Raw genomic sequence first — 23,515 nt, forward strand, 5'->3', positions numbered from 1 at the left:
CCTGAACTGGAATAGCTTTGGGGTTTCCCTGGAGATTCACCCCTCACTGCCTATGTTTACATCCTCCTTTCCACACCAGAGGATGGCAGGAACACAGACCTGGATTCACTACCAACAATTCCAGAAGCAATTATTAAATCACCACTAATTTGGGGGGGCAGCATTAAAGGAAATTATCTGCAATCAAAACATAATTTCAGCTCAGAAAACTATTCCTGCTCACAGACAGGTGGCCACGGGATCCGTGCCAACTTCAGGAATCCCTCTGCTCTTTTTTTCCCACTTTCCCAGCTTTAACAGCTGTGACCTCTCAGACCTCCCCGTATCCTCCTGCAAATCCTCCTTCCAGGCCAGCCCAGAGGGCAGCAGGAGCTGCAGATGCTGCGGAGCCCGACTGGCACCTGGGGATGGATGGATGGATGGACCGGGAGCAGGGAAGCTGCCGGATGCAGATGGTCGGCTTTGCCGATGCCAAGGGCGGCGGCAGATCCGGCCTCAGGCTGAAATCCACACAGAGGTGCCAGGATCCAGCCCGGGAAGAGCCAAGGAGAGGCTGGATGGTCCTGCATCATCCACACATTCCCTGATGGAATAAAACCAAGGTTTGGAAGTGAACACAACGGCTTCATCCCAAAGGAAGCTCCGTCAGACAGAGAATTTGGGTGTAGAAAGAGGAAATCTCAGTGCTCTGCTGGGGAGAGACCAGACCTGGTAGGAGGGATATTAGTTGGTATTAACGAGCTAATTCCAATTATTTCCAAGGCAGCAGAAGGAAATAAACACACAGGGACTGAGAAAACTGATTACATAATCCCAGAATAATTTGAGTTGGAAGGGACCTTAAAGATCATCTCATTCCAACCCCCTGCCACGGGCAGGGAACCTTCCAGTAGATCTTCCAAACATTATGTAGGTTTTGGATATGAATAAATAATTATTTATGATTTTTTTCACCATGTTTATTACAACAGACACAAACTCAACAGGAAATTTCATTAACTGAGCCCAAGGGTGAAATTTGACCCATGGGAGAAATGTACAAATTCCTTCCTTCCTTTCCTTCCCTCCATTGCATGAAGCCCTTTCCAGCTCCTGGAAAACGGATCCTGATGCCCAGTGAAGCTCTCAGAGATCTTATTTAGGATCCCTCTGCATTTGTCAATCCAGGAGTCTTCTCCAGATTTTTTAGAGTATTTTATACTTTTTATTTTTTGGGATGTTCCCATGCAGGACCAGGAGTTGGATTTGATGATCCTCCCAGTTCAGGATACTCCCTGATTTCTCCCACCAGGATGAAACAGATGGATCCATCCTTCGGCCTGAAAGAAACCTAAATGTTTACTTAGCCTGGACAGAATTAATCAGCGGAGAACGATGCTCCAGCACTTGCCAGGTGACCTTTTTTGCCCCCAAAAACCGGATTGCTCATTCCTGAGCTATGAGACCTGCCCGGGCACAGCCCGGAGCTCAGCCCAGATGCTGGCACCAGTTGGACACAGCTCAGTGCAACAGCTCACAGAAAAGTTTAAAGGAATTTATCCCAATTTTATCAGGATAAGAAGTAATTCAGGGAATTTGTGCCTGGTGGAGCTGCCATTCAGCCATGGTCTGCATCCCTCTTCCTCCTTTTTTGGGTGCTTTTTCTTTTAAATCCCAACTTTCACACTGGAATTGGCACAGGAAAACATCGGGGTTCGATCTGCTGAAAGCTTGGAGAAGTTACGACCCTTTGTAGGGAAAACCATCTGGGAAAAGGGTGGAAAAAAAGCAGCTCTGCCATTACTAATCTCTTATTAGAGTAGATATTTAGGAATTAAATACATTCCTCACTCCCACAGCTGTCCCTGTCAGGTGAAAAAACAGGGAGTGTGTAAATATACAGCACTGGAAAATATATTCTGAATGGGATGCTGTTAGCAGGCATAATTAGCCTTAAAAAAAACACTTCCAAAGGGTCCAAACAACTTCAAAATTAGTTTTAAATACAGCATGTGGCCAATTTGGAAAACTTTATCCACAGGGAAATTTCATCTGGCCAAGCTACTCCATTGCTGTTGAAGCCTCGGTTAGAAAAGGTGAATAATATCCCATGAAATTTATCTTATTTAAAATTACAGCTGGTGTTTGGTAAATTTGGATAGAGAAAACGAAGAGCTGAACTTGGAACTTCATGGACCCATGAGAGATTTCATCCTGGAGTACCTGGGTAGAATAAATGGATGCCTTGGGACAGAGGGAGCAGCACCAAGAGGGTTAAAGGATTTTAGAGAAAGGCTCCAAATCCCAACAGAACCACGCTCAGTCCCTGGGGGACCTTGAACAAGATGAATCCCAAGACTGGAAGGGGAAGGATCAATCCTCTGCTTCCTTCCTGGGGCATCTGCCCCAACTGCCCAAAGTCCATCCCAGACCCTGAGCAAAAATTCACATAAAATAGCATTACAGACATAATTAACTTTTTTTATGGAATTGTGGAATGCTTTGGGTGGGAAGAGACCTTCAACACCACCCAGTTCCAACCCCTGCCATGGGCAGGGACATCTTCCACTATCCCAGGTTGCTCCAAACCAGGTTCAATCTGGCCTTGGATACTTCCAGGGATCAGGCAGCCACAGCTTCTTTGAGAATTCCATCCCAGCCCTTCACCGCACTCCCAGGGAAGAATTCCTTACCAATATCCCATCTGTCCCTGCCCTCTGGCAGTGGGAAGCCATTCCCTGTGTCCTGTCCCTCCATCCCTTGTCCAAAGTCACTCTCCAGCTCTCCCGGAGCCCTTCAGGCACTGGAGGGGGTTCTAAAGTCTCCCTGGAGCCTTCTCTTCCCCAGGTTGGACACACCCAGGTCTCCCAGCCCGGCTCCAGAACACTCAAGAGAGTTTTTGACTTTTTCCACCATAGGATGGGCAGGACCATCTCCAGTCTGGTGTCCCAGCACCTGGAGATGGCACCCAACATTGGAGAAGACCTCTTGAGTCACCTGAGCCAACATTTTTACCTCTCCCACCTGAATTCCTGCACCAGATGATCCCTCCCCAACCCAGAACTGCTGATCCACAGCTGCAAACTCCCAACTTTTAATCCCTCTAAAGCTCCTTGCTAAGGATGTTCAGCTTTTCTCTGACAGCTGCTGGACTCTGAGAACACAGAAAGGCCTCATGAAAGCAGAGGAAAAGAAATCCTGGCTAAGGAAAACTGCTCCTGAGAAAATCCTCCTCGAGCCACCCCTGCAGGTGCTCTCAGCCTACTAGAAACACTAAGGAAAACATATTAACCCAAAATTCCATGGGATGGAATGGTGGGAGCAGCCAGGCAGGAAGAGTTGCCCAGAAGCTCATTGAGAAGTGGCACCACCGTGACCACCTCTGCTCTGTGACACAACAGAGGTGATGACCTCCAGCCTGGTTTTAGGCCCTGTGGGATCTCCTTCCACTTGGTTTGTCCAACCCTGGGGGCTGGGAATGCTTGTGGAGCACCCTGAAGGAACTGGGACACAGTTCCTCATCCCAAACCACTCATGAGTCCCTGCACCACTCCAAACAAGCATTTCCTGGAATGCAGAGTCTCCTTTTTTTTATCTCATTTATCATCTCAGTTTATCTTTTTCCTAGGATCCTCTCGTTGCTAATTCCATCAGGGTTCCAGAATCTCCTTGTCCCTGACCCATAGCATCCCAAATGTAGTGGGGACCCTTCAGAGTAGATCTAGAGAGCCAACCTGGTGCTGAGGATCTGAAATTCACACTGCAAATCAAACACATTCTAACAAAACCACATCCCTTGCTTTGCTCCCGCCTGGCCTTGATAATCCAAAGTCCACCAGGAGCTGCTGAATATCTTCAGGAATGGTTTTATCTACCAGGAGTTGATTTGAACCTCCAAGACTGATCTGTGAAGCCCAACAACTGAAGATGTCTCACTCAGGAGACCAATTTCGAAACTCTGTCCTGACCCAGGTGAAAATCCTACTGAGGATGCCACCAATTCCAGTTGGGAATGGTGGCGCCGTGCTCTCCAACAGTGATTTTGCACCATCAAAGTTGGTTTGGGATGGGGGGAAATGAGGCAGAAGAAAGACACTCCAATTATGTCATCCAAGTTATGGACTAGAGGACTTCCAGATGATTTCCACCCAACTTGGGCATCTTAGAAGGAATTTTTTCACAAAAAAAGAGTAAAATTGAAATGGACCACCAGGGAGGTGGTGAAATGAACCATGCCTGGAGGTGTCCAAGGAACAGCTGGAGGTGTCACTCAGTGCTCTGGTCTGGGTAACAAGGTGGAGATCAGACTCAGGTTGGACTTGATGATCTTGGAGGTCTTTTCCAACCTAAAAGATCCTAGGATTTTGTGATCTCATGCCAAAGGGTGCAGCAAATCCAGTATTTCACGCAGCAGGAAACCAGTGCCATGCTGGGGGCTCTCAATGGATTGAGCTGGAAAAGCTTTTCCAGATCATCAAATCCAACACAGCTCCAGCACGGGATGAAGCTGAAAGATTTCCCAGGAAGATCCAGTTTATGGAATGCTGTGCTTCCCAACAAGGATGCTCCAGGCTCCAGGGAAGAGCTGATCCAAGATCCACACAACACCCTGCCGAGTAAATAACCCCTCACTGTCCCCGGGATCGGATGTGGCAGTTTTCTTTTTAATGGAATCCATTCGAAACGCGACGACTCCATTAACCAAAATTAAAAAAGGAAAATCCCATTATTCCTAAGGATGTTCATGTGCATTTAGAGCTGGTCATTAACCCCTGAGTCCCGCTTTTATTTTGGTTTCATTACTTCCTCCGAAGTGGAGCTCGATTACTGTGGCTGACCCAGGAGGAGGGAAACGGGAGCGCTTCCCCCCAGCGCCAGCAGCCTGGAATTCGTGGAAAAGCAGGAAAAATCCAACCTCCCAGCATAAGGTTGCCCAGGAACGGGGCAGGACTGGGGAGACTGGGAGGATGGGGGTGGTCAGGGGAGGAAGTAGGAGTGGTGGAGTCCCTGAATCCTGCTGGAAGCTGCATAACTTGGATTTGCTGCTGAGTTTGCCAGGTGGGAAAGCAACCGGCTGGGAGGGATGCTTGGGAGAAGGACAAGGGAAAAAAAGAGGGAAAGAAAGTGGAAGAAGAAGGAAAAAAGAAGAGGGAGAAAAAAAAGAAATTAAAGAAAATATGAAAAATATTTAAAGGGGAGGCTGGAAAATATAGAAAAAATGAAAATGAGAAAAGGGGAAATGGGAAAACGGGAAAGGGGAAAAGGGAAAAATGAGAAAAAGGGAAAATAAGAAAAGGAGAAAGAGAAAGGAAAAAAAGGAAGAAATGGGAAAAGGGAAAAAGGGGAGAGGAAAAAAGGAAAAAGAAGAAGAAAAAAAGGAAAAGAAAAAGAAAAACAAGAAGAAAAGGGAAAAAGAAAAGGAAAGAAGGAGATAAAATGGGAAAAAAGGAAAAAGAAAAAGTTAAAAGAGGGAAATAAAGGAAAAAAGGAAATGAAAAAACAGGGAGAAGGCAAACGAATAATGAAAAAGAAAAAAAAGGAAGAAAGAGGAAAAGAAAAAAGAGAAAAAGGAAAAAAGGTAAAAAGGATGCAATTGGAAAAAGAAAAAAGGAAAGAGGAAAGAGGGAAAAGAAAAAAAATAAAGCAAAAAAGAAAATAAAAAAGAAATAAAAAAGAAAAAAGAAATAAAGCAAAGGAGAAAACACAAGGAAAATGAAAAAAGGGAAAGGAGGGCAGGAGATAAAAGGAGTAAAGGGAAAAGGGAAAAAAGGAAAAAGGAGAAAAGGAAAGAGGGAAAAGGAAAAGAGAAAAAAGGCAAGAAGGTGAAAAAGGAAGAAGACAAAAAAAGGAGAAAGAAAAAGATGAAAAGTAAAAGAGGGGAAAATCTAGAAAAAATGAAAAGAAAAGATAGCAAAGGCAAAACAATTTAAAAAGGAAAACAAGAAAAGGAAAAGGGGGAAAGGAAGAAGAAAGAGAAAATAACAAGAAAAAGGGAAAGAGGAAAAAGAGAAAAGAAAATAAAAATGGGGAAGAAGAAACAGAAAAAAGAAATAAGAAATAAATAAAAAGCAAAGGAAGACAGAAGAGAGGAGTGACTTTTCCCCAGTGTCTGTCTCTTGGGAAGGAGGGAGCACCAGTAACAGGGAGGATTAATCCTCAGCTTTGCCCCAAAGAGGTGCCATTGTTTTTTAAAGCCTCTAAACCAGTTCAGAACAGAAACTGGATTATGCTGGGCCAGATGTCAGGGCTGCTCCGAAACAATCCGGGTTGTGCATCTCATCCCAGCCTCATTAAAAGGATTAAAAGTATTTCCTATAGAAACAAAAAATATGGATTTCCAAATGGGAGTTACTGTTCCCTCCTGCCTGTAACAGCTCCAATCCCAGCAGATGAATTTCACTTTAATGAGATGTCATTTTGGAGAATGGTTTAACATCCCTTCAAAAAAAATCCGAGGCCTAAAACCTCGTCAAACCACGTCGGGATTATTAAAAGAAAATTTACCACACAGACAAAATAAAATCAAACAAAATAGGAGCCGCCAATTCGCAGAATCCATGACACGGCCGTTTTTAAATGTGATGGAAAAGGCTTTCCAAGTTATCTGCTTAACCACAGGCTTTCTGTTTACTTCTCACTTTCATGTCAAATGAATTTGGGAAGAAAAAAATTGACAGGAACTTTAAGGCCATTCGTCACATTCCGACTCCGTTCGCAGATTAACGCGGCAAAAGCCGGGAAGGCGGAGGGGGGATTTTATCATCTTGATAAAAGGAAATTAACTCCCGGTGTCCCAACCTCTGCCCTCTGCTCACGATTCCCTCACCTCTGTTCGGGAATATCCCAGAGCAATCAGCACCCAGAGGTAAAATCCCACTGGAGCATCATCCCAATTCAATAAACAACGTAAAAAGCTGTGCTTGAAATCCCCCAAAACTGGGAGACTGAACCACTTGCACTACTTAAAGCAGCATCTGGTTCAGAACATCTGTCCAGTTTGTGCTCCAAACTGGTTTTGGGAGGTTGGGATCCCACCTCTTGGACCCTAGAAAGTATAGGCTGGTGGAAAAAAGAAATGGATCAAGGAGAAAATACAGCATTTGCTGAGATCTTTAAAATGCCCATCCCTGTCTGCTCACAATATATGGGAACGTCGATTAAAGCCTCTCCCGTCGGAGCGCTCGGCAATTTTCTGCCGTGGAAGCCGACGTTAACAGTTTTCCCTGTTTTCTCTGCAACTTTTGAGATGACACCCCAGAAAATGTGGATTTGCTCCATCCACTGTGAATTACAGCCCCACACTCTGCTCTCTGTTCTGAGCTCCAGCTGCTGACCTTCCAGGATCGTGAACAAAGAATCCCGGAACAGTTTGGGCTGGAACGAGCATTAAAAACCATCGAGTTCCAGCCATGGACAGGGGACACCTTCCACTGTCCCAGGTTGCTCCAAGCCCCATCCAACCTGACCCTGGAATACTTCCAGGGATGGGGTAGTTACAACTTTCCTGGGGACCTTGTGCCAGGGTCTCACCACCACCCCAACCCAAAAATTGTTGGGTTGCACAATGAGCAACCAACGTATCCCAAGCACTTCCCAACCGCTCCCAGAGGAGTCACAGATGTTGGGTGACCCCATCCTGTTTCCTGAATGGACTGACTTCTTAGGGACCCTCAGAGTGCAACCAAAAAGCTCAGAAGTGATGGATTTAGTCTGGTTTAACCCATTACTGTCCATCAGTGGGATTATGGTGGATGAGTCGGTGCGGACCCTGATTGCCCCAGTCTCCAACACAACAAGAGGAAGATGGAAAGGATGAGAAAGCTTCCCTGGCATTCCCAAGGATACGTTCTCCTCCCCAAAAGAGAGGGGATATATTGAGTTTTAGCACTCATTTCATCCATGGCAAGTCAACCACACCGTTCTGCAGGAATGAGGCACAGGAACTGGAATGCATCCAATGGGGAAACCCATGACTCTAATCCATAACCAAGATTCCCATTCGCACTAGATTCCCATGGATTTAGGGAGAAAGGGTTAATTACACACTAACAGCACACCAGGACTGGCACCTGGTGCCATCCCATTATCTCAAGACAGTGAAATCACTTCCACAGGGAAACTTGTAACAGCACTTAAGGAATGCCAGAAAAATGGAAAGGAAAATCAGGAAGGCTTCTCTGGGAATGGATGACAGGGGCTGCATGGAATGGATCATCCCATTCTATGGAAGTGTTCAAGGCCAGGCTGGATAGAGATTGGAAAAACCTGGTCTAGTGGAAGGCATCTCTGCCTATGGCAGGGGGGTTGGACCAGATGCTCTTCCAAGGTCCCTTCTAAGCCAAACCATTCCATGATTTTTTGAACTGGATCATGAGCTGGGTGTCTAAAAGACGTTGTCAGGGGAGCAAAAGGAAATTGGAAACCCAAAACCACCCACTGTGAAGGAAAGGAAAGAATGGGACAAGGAGGCTGGTGTTTCCAAGTGACCTGGAACACAATATCCCAACCTCCTGCAGAGGACGACTGGAAGGGATGGTGGCTCCTCTTCCTCTTGGATGCCCAGCTGTACCTCCCCTTTCCCAGGGAAGCGGTCATTGCACCACCAGTGTGGCTGAGCCCCATTTCAAAACCTGCATCATCCTCTTTATCTTTCAGCTTGAATCCCTAAAGGCTTCAGATCTTTGAAACCTGCAGGAAAAATCCTTGTAATCACCGTATCACAGAATCATTTAGGCTGGAAAAGACCATCAAGTCCAAACTTTGACCAATCACCACCCTGTCAACCAGACCAGAGTGCTGAGTATCACATCCAGTCATTTCTTGAACACCCCCAGTGATGGTGACAACTGTTTCCATCTTAATCTGCTCAATGCGCTCCAGGCCACGAATAGAACAAAAGAGAAGAAAATAAAAGGAAAAAATAAAACTAAACTAAACTACATGAGCGAATCCTCCACTGACGAGCTCCTTTCTCCTGAGCTGGCATTTCTCTGACAAATGTTGGATTATCTTGTTCTTTACTTATTTATAGTGCTGGAGGGGTAGGATTCTCCCTCAAGAGGCGCTGCAAAGTTTTCAGGAAGAAATATCAGAGTTTCCCCAGCAGTGCCAGACACAACTCATTATTTGCAGACAGGTGACTTTTGTTTTCCACACTTGCAGCAGGATTTGAGAAGAAAACTCTTCAAAGTGGGTCAGTGTTTCATTCCCCCACTGGGGGTCTATAAACTCAACTCAAAGGGCTCTCTGCTCCCAAAAATGTCTTAAAAGTGGCTCTGGCTCTCCAGAGGGAGAACTGGAGTCTCCTGAAGGAGTTTATAGAATCCTAGAATATTCTGAGTTGGAAGGGACACACACAAGGATCATCTAGTCCAACTCCTGGTCCTGCACAGGACACCTCAAAAATCCCACCCTGTGCCTGAGAGTGTTGTCCAAATGCTCCTTGAGCTCTAAAAGCTTTGTGACCTCTTCCCTGGGGATCCAGCTTCTCTGGGAAACCTGTGCAAGGGCCCCGCCACTCTCGCAGGGAAGAATTTCTTCCTAATATCCAGTCTAACACTACTTACTTTCAGTGAGAAGCCATTCCCCCTTCTCCAGTCACTCCTTACAAAAATTCCCTCTCCATCTTTCCTGTCAGCCCCTTCAGGCACTGGAAGGTTGCACTGAGGTCACCCTGAAGCTTCTCTTCTCCAGGCTGAACAATCTCAATCCTCTCAGCCTTTCCTTGTAGGAAAGGTGGTCCATCCCTCTGACCACCAACCCCAGAAGACTTCTGCTGCCTCTGTGCAAGGTCTATAACATGTGGACATCCCATTTTTTTGGTAGCCACATCCACATGGACCATGGAAAGATGTTGGAAGCAGGAGAAGCATCACTCTCCAATCTCAGCACAACATTTCATCCATCCCAACTCCTCCATGGCAAATCCCTCATCCCTTTCCAGGCAGAGGGAGGCTGTGAGGAGAGAGGACATCTCCCTCCAGGATTTTTAAGAGATGATCAACCTCAATGTCACCAGGAGCGACCAAAATTTAAAGCCAGCAAATCACAGACCTTGTGAGCTGCGCTCCCAGCAAAGCTGCGGGAGATAAGGGGGAGGAGTGAAAAGGAGAATCAATAAATCTTAACCTCATTCACAATGATCTGGAGCTCTTATTAAGTAAATTAATTTAAGTTAATTTAACTCGATCATGACTCCCGATCACAGTGATTTAGTGAGGGGGAAATTGCATTAGGAAAGGCCACACTCACCAGATAGAAGAACGGAAGAAAATTAGATCCACTTAGCAATGTGAATTAATATGGAAATAGCAGGTGTAAATTTCACCTTATCAAGAGAGTGAAAATTATCTTCATAAATTTGGAGAAATAGGCCCCCAGTTGCTTATAAATCTATTTAAAACAAAAATATTACAAAAAGTGGAGTAAAATTAATTTAAAATATACTCCCACCTATCGCCTCAAAGAAAAGTCAGCAGCAGGGCCCAGTTTTATGCAACCCAGCAAAAAGGGGAGGATGGAATTCATTCCCAAGGGACTGACATCAGGTACCTCCAGCAACTCTCCCTGTCACTCATTTCTCAAAGCCACATCCCTCTGCATCTTAGTCTGGTGATTTGAGGATTTACTGGCAAAAAGGGTGACATCCTGGATGTCCCAGCAAAATAAAACCCTGGCACATTACTTCCAGATACCCAAAAAACTGGACTTCATGGAAGTAATTGCTCCTTGGTGCTAGCTGGGAACCAGTTTGGGAGTAGGACTGGAGGGCAGCACCACCAGTTGACATCCCACTGCTGGCTTAAGGGGATGAGGATATTAAAAATACCAAATTATTGTAAAAACATTGCAGTTATTACAATAAAAACCAGAAATATTAAAAATTATTGACTACTCAGTATGAAAAATAAAACTGAGGTGACTAAAGGGGTGTCCCACAGTTGTCAGAGCTTCTCCTTGTTTTGGGAAGAGCAAAGAAAATCAGGAAAAAAGCAGATCCTGGCATCTTGCTTGTGACAGATCCAAGATAAGAACGATGAAGCAAAAAATCCCGTAAAAATTCCAGGAGAAGCATTTGCCATGTGCTTTCTCCAGACAGGCCAGATGATTGATCACCCCCAACAAAGGTAATTGGGAGATGGAGATTTATGGCTTCTTTAAAACATAATTGTTTTAATTTGCTGATGGCATTTTATCAAGATTTGTCTGAAGCAGCTGTAAGATCTAAACTACACCAATTTAATGAAGTCAGAGATTAATACAGAGAAAATGATCCTACAAGTGGGAGCTCTCAGCCAATCGCAGCAGAACGAGGTCATTCCGTGGAAAATCACTACTGGGTTGAGCAAGAGCCACCACACAGATCCCAGACACTCCTGCTCTGAATTCCATGCCCAAAGCTAATCCCTGCCTTGATTCTAAGCATGGATCCTCCATCCATCAAACATCCAGATCTGGAGTAACAAGGTGTGAGGGAAGAGGCTGACCCCAACAGCTGGAGGATGAGCTGTTTTCTGTTAATTAAGGCTGAAAGTCACAGAACCATTTGAGTTGGAAGGGACCCTCTGCCATGGGCAGGGACACTTTCTACTATCCCAGCTTGCTCCAAGCCCCATCCAACCTGGCCCTGGACAGTTCCAGGGTGGTAAGGCCCTAGCACAGGTTTTCCAGAGAAGCTGTGGAGCAGACAAAAAGTACATGGTTTGTTTCTGGACAGGGAAATGCAAGAATTTGATCCCAAGGATGTGCAAATGGAGGTGGTAACCCAGAACAAAACCTGTGGATCTCAGGGATGATGCCCAGGTGGGAAAATATCACAGGCAAAAGCAGAATGTGAAGACAAAGGAGGAGGTGGTGTAGGTAAGGTTGACCATGAGCCCAAAAGGATCCCAGTTTCCATACTGGAAGAGTGGAATGGTTTCATACTTTGAGACCAGTAGAACACAGGAGAGGAGGAGTTTCTCAACCAAGAGCTTGGAAAATACACAAAATAATTGACCCAACCTTTTTTACCAATCACTCTCTTCATCCCATACTTTGCTTCATCACCCTGAACTCTTCCAAAACCAACCGTCCCTTCAGATACCAATTTGGGAATCCCAAAATTCACTTTTAAAGGGAAATATCAGGCAAAATCAGGCTTTAAAAACAATCACCACCATTTTTGTCCCTCCACAGCTCTACCATAAAAGCCACCAATCCTCAGGGCATTGCTGGGGAATGACTTTTGGAGGAATCCACCTGGAGTAGGGAGAACAAAGTCGGAGAAGAGCAGAACAGACTCTCTTTGCCCAAAATACTGCCCATGACTCCTGACATTCCAGTGGGAGGACAAGCTATTCCTGACCTAAAAATAGCCAAAATCTGTATTTTCACCAAACCCATTGCTTCTAAATGCACCTTGTTCTAAAGAATCGATTATTTTAACAACCTTTCTGCTTTAAGCTCCAGGTCTTTTCTTGGTCTCTGAGACACTCCCTGGAAACATCTCCACTTCTAAGGATTTAGGAATATTCCAACTCAAGGTTATGGCACCTTCAGTGCCTTCTCTAGGCAGTGACAAAATATTTCTGGATGTTTCACCCATCCAGATAGTTGGGAATAAATGAGTTTGGGACAGCACCTATATCCTAGTGGAAGTTTGGAGCATTCAGCATGGTCCCCTTCATCACCAACATCCACACGTTTATTCATCCTCTTTTCAGCTTATTTAACTGCTCCATGGAAACAATTAATTCCAAGAGGGAATACATAGGAAGCCAAAGGCGTAAGCTGCTGGCACCAGCTCAGGATAACACAATTCCTAATATGATTTTACACTTTAAGTCAATAAACTCAGAGTAGGCCAAACAAAGAGAAATTAAACAGTGAAGATGCGACAGAAAAACACTGAGCCAACATGGGAGTTCCCATGGCTCCCACATGCCAAGCAGCTCATTCCAGGGATGGCAGAATTACCTGGATGTAATGGGACGCCTGGTTTTCCAGGTGGGAATGGGGCTGGTGAAGGATGATAAGGCTGGAGGCACCATGTTCTTCTTCACGATCCTGTAGCGCGTCTTTATCACCTTGTTGGCTGGGGGGCTCCTTACATCGTGGAAGTTGGATCCTAGGAGAAAAAACATGGAAAAACAGGCTTGAAATTCAGGTGTGGATGGGCACAGTGGGGATCTCACCGACATTCTGACAGAATCATGGAATTTTTAAGGTTGGAAAAGACATTTAAGATCATCAAGTTCAATGGCCATTGGTCCCACATCCAACTTAAGTCCTATATCCAACATTTTAGTCCCTGAAAAAAGGGGTGAAGTTTCAGGAATGGGACCAGTATAGCTGATGGTAACAGAAAGGTATTGATGTGCTTGGAACTGGCTTCACCAGCCCATCAGCAAAACACTACCACAGGAATCATGGATTCACCAACAACACCTTGATCCCAACATCCACACTGGAAATAAATGTATGACTTTAATCCTTGGCGTTTTCATAATACTTTTAATCCCAAGAAGTGTTGAAGTCCAGGTTGGACAAGACTTGGAGCAACCTGGGATAATGAAAAATCCCTTCCATGGACGGGAAGTGGATGAGCTTTAAGCTCCCTTCCAACCCTACCCATTCCTGGATTCTCTATGTTGCAGGATGATCTACATCCCGGGTTATTCTGCAGAATGTTTCGTGCAATTAACAGTTCTATGTTTGACTGTGGTTTTCCTCCATGAGCCTTTTTTTTTTTTCCCAAGCTTTCAGGAATGCACCTAATTGCCCGACTTTTATAACATACAGCTGTAACTGCCCAGATAATTAAAGCTGACACTCCATGCTGAGCCTCGGTCTCTGGGTTTTATAACTGATTTAAAGGGCTGGCTGTTTTTCTTGGAGATCCTCTCATTAAAATTATGGAGAGGTTGGGAGGGGAAAAGTGGGAGCATTATTTTCACTGAAAGCGTTCCACCCATCCCCATGTTTGTCTCTATGACAGGAGGGAAAATAAGGTGGATTGCCAGGTAAACTAGGAAAAATAAGGAAATACATTTTAGATCTGACACCATTTCCTAGAAAGGAGGGAACAGCTCCCCCATTGCCCTGCAACAGTGGCAACATCAACTCACAGCTTTACAGTTTCATACAGGGAATATTTTCCTTCTCGAGCATTCCCAACAAGTTGATGACTTGTGTTGGCTTTGGGAGGGATCAGGCAACACAGATTTCCATTCAGAAATTCAGAAAAAAAAAGTTATAACCCCTGGTGGTGGAAAAAGGCAAAAACCAGGCTCTGCCATGACAGAAAAATCACTGGAATTTTTTGTGGTAAAGATGATGCTTGCAACATTCCGCAATCTGAACCCATGGGATAAATCATGGAACTAAAGGATCTTCCAAGTTCTCTTCCAGTAGAAACCATCTGATGTTTCAATGACTTAGAGGAACTGCAGCCACTTTAGAGGTGAGGCACTTCAGAGGTCACTTTAGAGGTGAGGCAAGAAAGGAGAGAGGAAAGAACATGGAAAGCAAATGGGATCTCACTGCTCTTTTCCTATCTCAGGATTTTTTTGGTAGCAGATCAAATTCTTCAGCGCAGTGACCAAACCTCTGCGTGGGCTTTTAAAGCCTTTGCAGAGTTGAAGCTCCAATTACAATTAAAATTGCTCCCAAGTACCAGCAAACTTGGAGTTTTTTCCTTCAGGGAACTGCATTTAGGACAGGAAAATGGGGACAACAAAACAACAGAGGTGCTAACTCCTGCAGGGACCAACACCACACACATGATGAAACCCCAGCTATGGTAATGGTGGGACTGACCTGAAATCATGGACTCATGGAATGCTTTGGGTTGGAAAAGACCTTAAAGACCATCCAGTTCAACCCCCTGCCATGGGCAAGGACATCTTTTACTACCCCAGACTGCTCCAAATCCTTTCCAACCTGATCTCGGACACATCCAGGGATGGAGCAGCCACAGCTTCTCCGGGTAATGTCTGCCAGGGCCTCACCACACTTGCAGGGAAGAATTTCTCCCTAGTATCCCACCTAAATCTACCTTCTGTCACTTTTGTCACCCAGAACATGTGGACACACCCAACCTCGCACGGATACTGCACCAACCACATACCCAAATCACTTCCACCCCACTGGGGAAGGGATGAGAGCCACAATCCTACATCCTCCCCAGCCAGCAACAGCACAAATTGCCCCTTTCCCTCCTCCACTCCAACCTCACAGAATAACTAAGCTGGGAATTTGCTGAATACATAATTAACATCTTTTTGCCCCCCACACAAGCTTGAGCGGCCACCAATCAACCCAGAATTGCATCAAACTCCTGCCTGACAAGAAAGAGAGATCCCAAATTATTGCAGGCATCCCCCTCCTCCTCCTCCTTCCCCAAAACAGGCTGGCACCTGGTAAACTCTATTCCCAGAGGTAATTGGATGGTGTATTCATTCCGAAGCTGCTCCTTGGAAAGTGCCTGATGCGCGACTCCAGCATTAACCACCTCCTCAAAGAGCCTCTCCGAAGAGCTCCGTTTTCTATTATTACTTGCTAGCTGAGGGGTTTTGTGTAGATAATCATGTTATTTAGACAGGATGTTGGTTTAATTCCCTTCATTACAGGCTCCCAGGGTTGTAATTTTTTCCTCTCCGCGTGATGTATTCCCCGTGGCACATTTCACTCAAATCAAACACTTCACGCTTTTATTACAAACAATACCCCAGCGTCCCCCGTTATCAGCCCGGCGCACACATCCCCACTCCTCGCCGCGATCCAGAGGTCACTTCTAATGACTAATCGATCTCATTAGCTTTCCTAATTAAAAACTTTACTACCGCCATGGAAGACAAACTACAAAAAAACTGCTTGCATCATATTCGAATGGGATATGAGCATCATTTATCAGCCAGGGCCGCACGCTGCTGAGCTCGGGGCTTTCTGCAGAGCCGCGAATCCCGCGGGCGCTACTCGCGCCTCCTGTTCCCAGGGAAAAGAAAAAAAAATCCTGGTGTAAACTCTAAATGTAGAATTGTTAAGGTTGGAAAAGACCTCTAAGGTCATCAACCCAGTGCTGCCAAGGCCACCCCTAAACCATGTCCCCAAGTGCCACATCCACACAGGCTTTTAAACCCCTCAAGGAATGATGATTCCACCACTTCCCTGGGCAGCTCAAGCAATCCCTTCAGTGAAGAAATTTTTCCTCGTATCCAAACAAAACTTCCCCAGGTACAACTTAAAGCTGTTTCCTCTTATCCAATGCTGACCTTGAGATGGTGAATTTGTTGCCAAATTATCCCACAAGGGTGCTTCACGCAGGTAGGATCCAGGAGCCACCACACATGCATCCCTTAGGAAAGGGGATGGATGCAAGGGTCCTTATTTCTTCTCTTATTTTCCTGAGAGAAGTACCAGGAATTGGCCCCCTGGGGAAGTTGAAGCAGGGAGGGCACAAAAAGAGTTTGCTCCTGGAATATTTCACCTGGAGAAGAGTCTGGAGAAACCTGCTTTTAAAAGAGGCTTAAAAGAAAGGTGAGAAATTACTTTGGACAAGGTCCTGGAGTGACAGGACAAGGGGGAATGGCTTCCCACTGCCAGAGGGTAGAGTTAGATGGAATATTGGGAAGGAACTCTTCTATGTGAGGGTGGGGAGCCCTGGTACAGGTTGCCCAGAGAAGTTGTGCTTGCCCCATCCATGGATTGGATGGGGCTTGGAGCAACCTGGTCTAGTGAAACATGTCCCAAAAAGCCGTGTTGATGTGGCACTTGGGGACAGAATTTAGTGGTGGCCTTGGAAGTGCTGAATTAACATTTGGACTTCATGATCTCAGAGCTCTTTTCCTTAATGACTATTCCATGATTATGTGATTCTAAATCCATGAGGCAAGAGGAAGATGATGCTGCTCAGGATGGATTAGGGAAACGACAATAATGGCAAAGTAAATCCTGTTCAGACACTGATGGGAAAAAGGAAGTTAAATAAGCAAGGGGAACTTCAGGAGCGGACATTCCCAAATCCAAGAGATTACTGCTGCTTTAGGAACAGGATATGGGATAGAAAAGCTTCCTGTATGGGGGCAGGCATGGAGAAAAGAATTAAATTAAGTCATAACCTGGGCACCACAAGGTCACCCATTGTCAATCCTTTGCCACCAGGACCCCTCCCGTGTGTCTCCATCGGGGCTCAGCGCCGAGCTGTGCCATTAATCCCGATCGGAGGCGAGATGGGAAGCAGTGAGTGACAGGTACATTGATCTTCCAGCACTTGGAAGCGAGACGGGAGCAGGGACGAATGCAAATTGGGGAGCAGAAGCTGAATCTTGGATTCACAGCCAGGATTGTCCCCAGTGCCAGGGAAAACCTCAGAGATCAAAGGGTGAAGCAGAACTATCCCAAGGAAAAAAGCAAAGCAGAGACCAAAAAACTCTGATAAAACCAAACTGCTCTTTCCAAACAGGCATGAGGGAAAAAATTAAAAGGGTTAAGGACTATTAGGACATGAGTGAAGGAGCCACCAGCATGTTCCAGCTCCTGACAGGGGGTAAAAAACTCCCACTTGGAACCCAAAGCATCTCCAAAAAGAATTGAAAATCTCTGCCAAAGGATTTTCTGGAAGCAGACCCTTTCCGACATGAAGATGAATCCCTTGCCATGGGATTTGCTCCAGGTCAGGAAGGGAAGATTCAGCAAAACATACTGTTACCCTCAAATCCCAGAAGGAAGAGGACACTCAACCAGATATCCCAGGCTACAGCAGGACCATCATACACATCCACTGATGCTGTGGCATGGTATGGGATCAAACTTCCCTCTTTTCCATGGGAAAAGGCATCCCTGACTAAAAATAATTTGCTGGCTTCTATTATGTGGATTTTGGGATCACCAATGTCAAGGCATGGAATGAGGCCCCCACATCAGATCCTTGTAAAATCCCTGCAAGACCACTTCCTAATGGATTTGATCCTTCCGCACTGTCTCCCACCTCGTGGATGAAGGGAAGGTGGTGTAGGAGCTTTTCAGGATTTTAGTAAGAAGGTCCAAGGGCAAATTTGGGGGCAGCAGAGGAGTTTGCAGCCAGGAGCAACCTTGACAGCAAAAGCACCATGGGAAGCTCTGATGGCCAGGATGGATCAGCCTCACTCCTGCTGCTACAGCAGATTACAGGGATTGGGAATCCCAATCACTGCCCTTCACATCAGCTGAGAGCCAGGATGCTCCAAGCCCCATCCAACTTGGCCTTGGACACTTCCAGGGATGGAGCAGCCATAGCTTCTCTAGGAATTCCATTCCAGGGCATCCCCACTTTCCCAGTGAAGAGTTCCCTCCCAATATCCCATCTGTCCCTGCCCTCTGGCAGTGGGAAGCCATTCCCTCTTGTCCTGTCACTCCATTTGCTTGTCCAAAGTCACTCTCTGGCTCTCTTGGAGCCCCTTCAGGCACTGGAAGGGGCTCAAAGGTCTCCCTGAATCCTCCTCTTCTCCAGTCTCAGATTTCAGCTCATCATTGGGTGCAGAGGTGGGAATACACCCAAACCTCCTGGGGATTATCCCCAACACCACTTGCTTCTCTGGATGAGAAAAACTGTAGATGGGAAGGGAAGAGCAATGGAGGGAAAAACTGAGAAAGATGGAGAGAAAAAAACAAGGACTAAAACAAGAATCATGGAATGGTTTGGGTTGGAAGGGGCCTTTAACACCATCAAGTTCCAACCTTCTGCCATGGGCAGGGACAGCTTCCACTAGACTAGGTTGCTCCAAGCAAATGGAAAAGACCTTCAACAGGGATAAACCCATGGAAAACCTGAATAAAGTTCCACTACAGCTCCTCCAGCCAAAAGCAAATGGTTCTGGTGTTTCCCATCCCATCACACCTCGATGGCATCACCCCTGAGCCACGTGGCTCTGACACCTTTTGTCCTGGCTGCCAACTTGGCCAAGTCCCTGGAGTCAACAAAAGCTTTGGGATTACTGTAATGCTGTTAGGAATTCAGTGTGAAAGCAGACACCAGTATTAGGGATGATTATCCCGGAGCAGGTTCAATATGTTCCCACAGAATGGCACAGCAAGAGGTTAATTATGTTGCGACTGGAATCAGCTTCCAAAAGGACCATCCTTGGGTTTAAGAGGGGAATTTAATTTTCACACTCATTCAGTTCCGAGCTCTTTCAAGAGCGACGGCTCTTTATGCCAGCGTGTAAACGATGCTTTATGATCACGAACTGCTGCTTAATAGGAAATAAATCCAATTGATCCAAACTGCTTTACCTGGGACCCAGAGCACGACAGCTGCTCTGGTTGTCACATTTTGAGAGGATGGGAGAAGGGCAGGATTTGGAGTTGGAATATTTTAGAGAGCTCCAAACTCATTGGAAAATTTGCTCAGCATGGCAGCTGCTTTCAGCTGGGAATATTTGGGAAATTAATACCAAATCTGCTTGGCTAATTCCGTTATTTCAATTGGACCACAGGAAAAGAGGAAGTTCATGGAATCCACCAGGAGCGAGGCTGCGTTGGGCACTGGCACTTGGAGATGAACTGTAAAGAAACACTCATTTTATCAGGCAAAGTATTAAATTCATGGAATTGTTTGGCTTGGAAGGGGCCTTTAAGACCACCTTATTCCAAAACCCTTGCCACGGGCAGGGACACCTGTCACTAGAACAGATTGCTCCAAGCCCTCTCCAACCTGGCCTTGGACACTTCCAGGTGTGAGGATTCACAACCTCTCTGGGCAAATCCACATATCCTGCTCAAATAAATTCCATGGGTCTGGGTCTGCATCCAGAATTCCTGCGTTAAGGTGAAAAATACAGAACTTTTGTTCCCAGGAAATACAGAGTGGGAAAACATCTCCCAACCTGAAGAGAAAAATTCCAGTAGCAGGAAAGGGAGGGATTCTGCCCCTCTGCTCCACTCAGGTGAGACTCTACCTGGAATTCTACACCCAGCTCTGGAGTGGATGGATGTGGATGTGGAGCTGCTGGAGTGAGTCCAGAGGAGGCCATGGAGATGCTCCAAGGGCTGGACCCTCTATGCTCTGGAGACAGCTGGGAGAGTTGGGAATGTCCAGCCTGGAGAAGGGAAGGTTCCAAGCAGACCTTATTAGAGCCTTTCAAAAATCCAAATGTTTAGGAAAGCCCCACGATGCATGGAGATGTCATGGGGGAACAAAGTGATGCCTGAGCTGTTGAGAAGAAAGAAGGGGAGCGAGGAGAAGAGCATCTGGAAAAGCTGGGGATAGCAGAGCCAGGAGAAATCCGACAGCGAGGAAACACTGGCAGCAAGCGTGACAGGAAAAGAAAAGCAGCAGACGTGAAAGTCACGGAGCTACAAGAAACTCCCTGGAAAAATGCTGCTGCAGGAGACACTCAGGATCAGCCTCCCTAAAGGCTGAGGACCTGTTCTCCCTTTCCAGCCCACTGGTGCAATCCCAACTTCAATCTGCAGCTGGGATGCTGCACAGGATGGATTTTAGTGGATCTGGTTCAGTGGATGTGGTGTCTTTGGGGTTTGGGTGTTCCCAGGATACCACAATATCCAGCATGGAATCATGGAATGGTTTAGATTGAAAAAAAGCACTAGGACCATTGAGTCAAACTGTTCAGCACTGCCAATGCCACTGCTAAACCATGTCCCCAGGTGCCACATCCACACATTTTCTGAAGCCTTCTAGGGATGGTAACTCCATCACTGCCAAGGGAGGCTATTCCAACACCTGACCACCTTTCCATTAAGAATTTTTTTCTCCAATATCCAATCTAAACCTCTCCTGGCACAACCTGAGGTCCTTTCCTCTTGTCCTTTCCCTTGAGCCTGACCCCCATCTGGCTGCACCCTCCTGTCAGGGAGTTGTGCAGAGTCAGAAGGTCCCCCCGAGCCTCCTTTTCTCCAGGTTGAACCCCTCCAGCACTCTCAGCTGCTCCTGGTGCTCCAGACCCTTCCCATTCCTTGTGGAATACCATCCCTGAAGTGTTCAAGAATGTGTGGATGTGGCATTTGGGGACATGGATCAGTGGTAGCCCTGGCAGTGCTGGGGGAATGTCTGGGACTCAATGATCTCAGAGGTCTTTCCCAATCAAAGCCATCCTACATTTATCCAAATCTGTATCATTTTCCAAAGGGGTCTGGGTCACTTCAGCTCCACCAGCCCCTGGCAGAAGGTGATTTGGGAAGCCTTAGAAAATAACGGGAAGAACCATGCCTTTGACTCAGCCCTACAATTCCAACACCAATATTCCAAGTGCAACAGAAACACCAGCAAGTATCTTGGTTTATTCCCTCAAATCCCAAAATATAGAGAGAGGCAGAGACAGAGGGGTCCAACAAGGTCTTGGTGGGGACAGGAGGACACATCACCAACCTCCCAGTAACCCCAGTAACCCCACAAGCTCTGTCATATTCCCATCCCCAGTGCCAAAAAGCCCCAGGACGGCCCTTCCGAACGTCACAGGAGCAGAAGAGCCTTCCAAGGATGAGGAGACCCAACATTATCCACCAGGATTGGCAAGAAGAGGTCACACGGAAGGCTCTGAACACCGTTTTCCCAGCTCCAGCCCGTGCTAAAGAGCCTGAATGGGTCTCTGGAGCATCGGCCCTTGTTCAAACACAACCCTTATTATTATAACAAAAGAGGGTGGTGGGTTTTCCTTCCCCCCTTCCCTCGGTGAATGATTATTAATGTGTTTCCAGGAGCTGGATCCATTCCTCTAAATGAGAGCGGGATGGCAGGAGGAAAGCTGATAAATGCCCTCCTCCCCCCCGGCCTCACGGCGGGAGCTGCCAGGGGTGCTCGTTCTAACAAGCTGCAGATGGAAGACAACTGGAATAACAAAGTATGAATTTTTATGAGTCTAATAAATCACTCCACTTTTCCTGCTCTTGATCGTTTCCAGCACTTCAGACACCAGAAAAACCCCGGCTATAATCAAATGGGTTCAGGGATCTCGTGTTCACGCCTCACCGTGGCACGGGGAGAGGTGGCTCTGCCTCGGGAAACGACGGGAGCCCTCGGCGGGCTGGAATTCCATTTGCATTCATGCTTTAGGATTGACTTCATTTTTTTTTTATTTTATTTTATTTTATTTTATTTAAATTTAACAAGGAAAAATTTGAATCTCTTAGGTATTCCCCACCCTCAAAGCCACTTATCCAACAGAAGGCCAGCTTTTAGATTTCTAAGCATCCACTTAAAAAGAACCTGACCCGACTCTGGCATTCAGCAGAGGAACTTGGATAAACTCAGGGAGATGGGAGGAAAACTTTGCAGGCAGAAGGTTCATTAAGATTCTTTTAATTCTCCTTTCTAAACTTTGATATAAAGCAGGCAATAGACAGGTTCAAAATCCATCCCTACAAGAAACAAAGGGATTCTACTACAAGTTGTAACCACTGAGTAGGTGCACACGGGTTTGCCGAGGGAACTATTTGCCAAAAAGCCAGAAAAGCATCACATCCATGGAAAGAAAGAACCAGGATGTTGTTTTCCTTAGCAAAAAAACTCTTGAAACTTCCCAGAGAGAAGAGAACAGAGCTGAAGTCAGACACACCACAATGGCTCCCCGACCATGGAATGAGATGATCTTCAAGGTCTCTTCCAATTCAAACCATTCCATGATTCCCTGTGCTTAAGAAAAGGAGAACCATTGCTCCACATCACTCTACAGCCCCTCAAGACCAAGCACAGCTCCAGGATCTTTGAAATTTGGAAAAAAACCCACTCCTTATAATCATAGTATCATTAAGGTTGGGAAAGACCTTCAAAATCATCGAGTCCAATTTGTGATCGGTCCTCACCTTGTCACCCAGACCAGAGTCCTGAGTGCCACATCCAGTTATTCCTCCAACACCTCTAGGGATGGCGACTCCACCATCTCCCTGGGCAGCCCCTTCCAATGCTTAATAACCCTTTCCATGACAAAATTTTTCCTGAAATTGAGTTAATGTTGCAGCACTCCCAATCCCCCAGCACCCGTGTTGACAGTGAGTCCCCATCTCAGTATCCCAAACCTCAACACTTCACCTCCCTGAAGGAAGGATGCCAAGTTAACAGGGAAACCTGTTGTTTCCATCACCCTTATCCTGCCCTAGTCTTTAATCCATCCAATACGTTCTTTTCTCCTGCTTTTCATTTGCTTTTCCAGCACTGCACTGCATCAAGGAGGGAATTCATCTTTGACAAACATTTACCGATTATCAAATCACAACTGCAGCCGCCGACAGGGGCAATAAGTCACTTTAAGCAGCCGCCCGTACTCCAGGCTCAGGAGTTTGGGCAGCTCCTCGATGACAAATCACTCCTGTCAAAGCCGCGTGTTCCCGGCCGCTCCGGAGCCGTGTTCCCTGTTGTTCCACACTACCTGGTGTTTAATGACAACACTGTCAGACTAAGACAAAGCCGCTGCGCCACCGACTGCCAAAGCCCCATTAGAGGGAAGATTGAGACCCTACTCTTCCCAAACTCACTCAAGCAACACAACCCACGAGTTTTTATAATTACGGCGCGAGAGCCATCGATCCCGCGCTGACATCCAACCTATCCCTATGAAATGGG

The 23,515-nt window shown here is 46.2% G+C and overlaps 1 protein-coding gene across 3 annotated transcripts in view; it reads right to left on the bottom strand.

Annotated features, from left to right (window-relative positions):
- The window catches only part of ZC3H3 (zinc finger CCCH-type containing 3), a 127,309-nt gene that overhangs the window by 63,953 nt on the left and 39,841 nt on the right, over positions 1 to 23,515 (bottom strand). For all 3 annotated transcript variants that reach the window (XM_071421932.1, XM_071421931.1, XM_071421933.1), the window contains exon 4: positions 12,937 to 13,087. In XM_071421932.1, coding sequence (XP_071278033.1) covers positions 12,937 to 13,087 — 151 coding nt within the window. The remainder of the gene's footprint in view (positions 1 to 12,936; positions 13,088 to 23,515) is intronic.

The sequence above is a fragment of the Agelaius tricolor genome, unplaced genomic scaffold (assembly GCF_023055355.1).
Source record: "Agelaius tricolor isolate 1412-34295 unplaced genomic scaffold, bAgeTri1.0.p SCAF_2, whole genome shotgun sequence".
Lineage (NCBI taxonomy): Eukaryota > Metazoa > Chordata > Aves > Passeriformes > Icteridae > Agelaius > Agelaius tricolor.